This window comes from Otolemur garnettii, unplaced genomic scaffold, assembly GCF_000181295.1.
Source record: "Otolemur garnettii isolate 467f Iridium unplaced genomic scaffold, OtoGar3 scaffold00035, whole genome shotgun sequence".
NCBI lineage: Eukaryota > Metazoa > Chordata > Mammalia > Primates > Galagidae > Otolemur > Otolemur garnettii.
In genome coordinates, this window is record NW_003852430.1 from 1,819,123 (window position 1) to 1,823,413 (window position 4,291).

Here is a 4,291-nt window from a genome sequence, read left to right on the forward strand (position 1 = left end):
AGCAACCTCCAACTCCTGGGCTTAGGCGATTCTCTTGCCTCAGCCTCCAGAGTAGCTGGGACTAGAGGCGCCACCAGAACACTTGGCTATTTTTTGTTTTGTTGTAGTTTGGCCGGGTCTGTGTTTGAATCTGCCAACCTTGGTATATGCGGCCGGCGCCCTACCCACTAAGCCATAGGCCCTACCCGGATATGCTCCCTTAATAGGTGAAAATTACTTCAGAAGATGGGAATATAAAGGATAAATTGAGCTCTGATTTATATTTTGTCAAGAAGAATACACTTTAGCTTTGTCTTTTTTATTAATCCAATAGAAAGTATAAGTAAACAAAGTACAAACCATATTAGGTTTGTAATTATGCTTTCATGATAGTAAAGATAATAATTGGGGCATGAGGAAAATGCTTGTGTTTGAAGCATTTCTAAATGTCCCAAAAGTAACATTCAGGGTTACTGTGTTGTTTATGGGCAGGTTTCTTGTAGTGGCATTTTTGCTGGGATTTTAGAACAGTCCCTGTGCAGCCTTTTAGTTGGTGAGATTTCCCATCTCCATTTACTATTTGGTAGTTTATCCACAAGAACATGTTGTATTGATTATGGCAGAATACGTGGGATCAAATAGAGTTCATCTAAGGAAAAAGAACCAGTCAGCCTCTACTACCCCAAGTTCTATTGGTATCTCTGTGGGTAGAGATTATTGAATATTACAACTCTAAGCCACCTGGCCAGGAGATTTATGGGAAAAAAAATAGGTTTTAAAGGTTATTAACTAAACAAGAGGCAGCTGGACTAAAGGAGGTTGAAGGGACATTCCAAAGCTCTTCTCAGTATTCCACCCCGCATAGCATTTGATTTTCCTCAACACTGTGTCCTAGAAAGAAAAGTTTGCTAAAAATGTTGTTTTTGGGGGGTTGGGAGGAGGTTGAGTATAGCGATTATATTTTCAGACCCCAAAGATAAACAACCCTATAAAAATCATAATACAAGCTGGTGTGCAGTGGCTCACACCTGTAATCCTAGCACTCTAGGAGGCTAAGGCAGGAGAATCACTTGAGCTCAGGACTTTGAGACCAGTCTGAGCAAGAGTGAGAGCTCTATCATTACAAAAAATAGAAAAATCAGCCAGGCATTGTGGAAGGCGCCTACAGTCTCAGCTACCTGGAAGGCTGAGGCAGGAGGATCACTTCTGTCTAGGAGTTTGAAATTCCTGTGAGCTAGGCTAACTCCATGGCACTCTAGACTAGGCAGTACAGTGTGACCCTGTCTCAAAAAAAAAAACAAAAAACACACATAGGAGGGTGAGGAAAGATGGGAAGGGCTAAAACATAAGAGTAAAATATAGCATCTTAAATTTCTATGACCTGTTAGCTTTAGGGAAGAAAAACTTTCTGAGGAATAAGTTTTTGAAATAACTTTAGTCACTGAATCACTGTTGCATGTGAAAAAGGGGGAATTTGGCTGTTCATGGAAAAAGTTACCGAATTGTACCACAGTTGAAGATAATCAAAGGAAATGACGAAATGCATGGTCAAAGCTAATTTAGCTTTATTTCTTTTTTTAGCCATCAAGTTTTATCGTAGGGCTATGCAACTTGTACCTGATATAGAGTTCAAGATTACTTATACCCGGTCTCCAGATGGTGATGGCGTTGGAAACAGCTAGTGCGTATATAATTTGATAGACAGAATGCAGAGTTTGCCCTGTTGACTCCTAATGTGATAAGAATGTGTTGCTAATTCTGTTACGCTATATCCTAGTTTGGTATATCCTTGTTGATAAAATTGTAGACATTTTTCAATTAGGGAAATTTAAGATTAGCATATAGAAAAGCATATTTTAAACAGACATAAATATAAAAGGTGATGAAAGCATTTTTAATTCTTTTTTTTTAACAAAAGCATAATCACTAAAAGGAGTAAAAGGACATATTTTACCTTCCTGAAATCCGTTTTAAGTAGAAAGTATTAAAATGTAATTTAGGCCAAAGTTGGCAAAATGTTAATAATGGTTGCAATTGGGTGATGTTTGCAATTTGGTATATGTTTGAAACTCTACATTTTTATTTATTTATTTATTTATTTTTAAATTTCAAGTTAAAATGAGGGTAACAAACAACCAAGTCACAGTATTTGAAGTTAGGTAGAATCTCCCTTAAAACTTTTAATTATACCACAAAAATGCTAAACTATAATGACTTTATTCACTTTGTGTAGTTTGAACATAAAAATTCTAACATTTGTTTAAAAACACAGGTAAAGATTCCTAAAAGAAATAACGTTTCATTATATAGATGCTACTTATATCAAAGTAATGAAGTACATTGATTGTTTTATGTGGACAAAGATCAAGAGAACATGTTTTTAAGCCAATACTTTTGAAGCTATTTGTAAAACACTTATAAAATTGTTTTAGCTTAATCCTGCAGTTCATCAAAGCCCAGTTTGCTGATATTAGAAGGGAAGGGAGTCTGTTCCCGTAAGAGAATGTCAGATTTAGAATGGGCAGTACGTTGAAAAATATAGATTTGATAATATTACCTCTGTCATGAAATAATTGTTGCCTTTATTAATAACTTATGCTTATTGCCAGTGCTAAATTGCATATGATATTAACACTTAAGCTTTGCATAAGTTATATTGAAAACATCCCGATGAAGGTGGTATTAATTGGCTGATATTTTCAGCTAATGATATTGTTCACCAAATTGTAGTTAATAGTATGACAAGTGAATCATTTAGGCTTTTTCTAAAGTTTCTTTAAATTTGGTTAGTCATTTAGACCTACATAAATGTTTAGGTAGAAAACGTTTTATAAATAGATGCCATGTGCTGTTAAGAAAGGCTGTATTGGCAGGGGCCAGGCACAGTGGCCCCTGCCTGTAATCCTAGCACTCTGGGAAGCTGAAGGGGGAGAATGGCTAGAAGTGAGGAGTTTGAGACCAGCCTGGGCAAGAGTGATACCGATCTCTGTTTTTAAAAAGTAAAGAAAAGAGGAAAGTTTGTATTAAAATATTAAAGAAGCATTTCCCTTCTTCACCAGCCCTTTGAAAGTTCTTTAAGTATATAATTGTTTTCTTGTAAGATCTGATAAACCCTAAATGTTTCTTTGCCTTCCTCATAAAGTATTTGTAGAATAGCCATTGAATCCATCTAGCCTCAACCACCCTTGACTTATTGTATTACAAAAAGCCCTTTTTAATTGTCTAACTTCATCCTTGTCTAAACCTTTTTGTAAGTCTAATGATCTAAAGATTTACATAAGCAAAAAAAACTAGACTTTTTTTTAGAATCCTTAATTGCACTTCTGTATATATTGGAACTAAAGTATATATTTGTGAACTGAAGTTTTTTCAAATCTGGTATTTTCTTCTCTGAAGGCGGGGTGATAAGTTAAGGCACATCTGTTAAGAGAGCCTTGGATAAGTTAAGTACCTCAAATGACATCTGTATATTTGGTTTTTATCCACTTAGAATGCATTAAAATCACTTAATTTCACTTAAGATTTTCATTTGAAATTTTTTACTAACTCATGAAATCTCTACACTAGAACTAATTAATTAGTTAAGTCTCAACACCTACATCCAAAAATCCTAAGTGCTTTTGAATGGTAATTACTGAACCTTTTTTCTTTTAGAGAACTTGCAAAATAAGATAAACTATTATCTCATTTCAAAAAGTATCCCATTTTGAATAAGCTTTTAGGTGACTTTTTAAAAGCACATTTGAGAATGCTATGAGAAATCAGTTTCTAAACTATGTTTATAGCCTGAGGCACTGAATTTATTCTCCTTCCTCTTTTTTCAGCATTGAAGATAGTGATGATGATAGCAAAATGGCAGATCTCTTGTCCTACTTCCAGCAGCAACTCACATTTCAGGAGTCTGTGCTCAAACTGTGTCAGCCTGAGCTTGAGAGCGGCCAGACTCACATATCAGGTGTGAATTTTTGGCTTTTGTAACTCAGTGATAAAAACATTAACCTTAAAGATTTCCAAACTTACATGGTCAGATAATTTGCCAGATAATTGCCTCCTTAGATCAGGATATGGTCGGAGATCTAGTTCTAATTATTATTTGTATATACTAACAGGCTTTTCAAACTCTGAAGCAGAGCATTGTGTGTAGTATAACACTATGCTTGTTTAAGGATGCCATACTTTTTTTTTTGAAGACAGAGTCTCACTTTGTCACCCTTGGTAGAGTGCTGTGGCGTCATAGCTCACAGCAACCTCAAGCTCTTGGGCTTAAGCGATTCTCTTGCCTCAGCCTCCCAAGTAGCTGGGACTACAGGTG

The 4,291-nt window shown here is 35.6% G+C and overlaps 1 protein-coding gene across 1 annotated transcript in view; it reads left to right on the forward strand.

Moving 5' to 3' along the window:
• Nucleotides 1–4,291, forward strand: part of FBXO9 (F-box protein 9) — a 37,267-nt gene that overhangs the window by 13,698 nt on the left and 19,278 nt on the right. Inside the window, 2 exon segments of the mRNA XM_012805046.1 lie at nucleotides 1,561–1,660; nucleotides 3,804–3,934. Of these exon segments, the coding sequence (XP_012660500.1) occupies nucleotides 1,561–1,660; nucleotides 3,804–3,934 (231 nt within the window).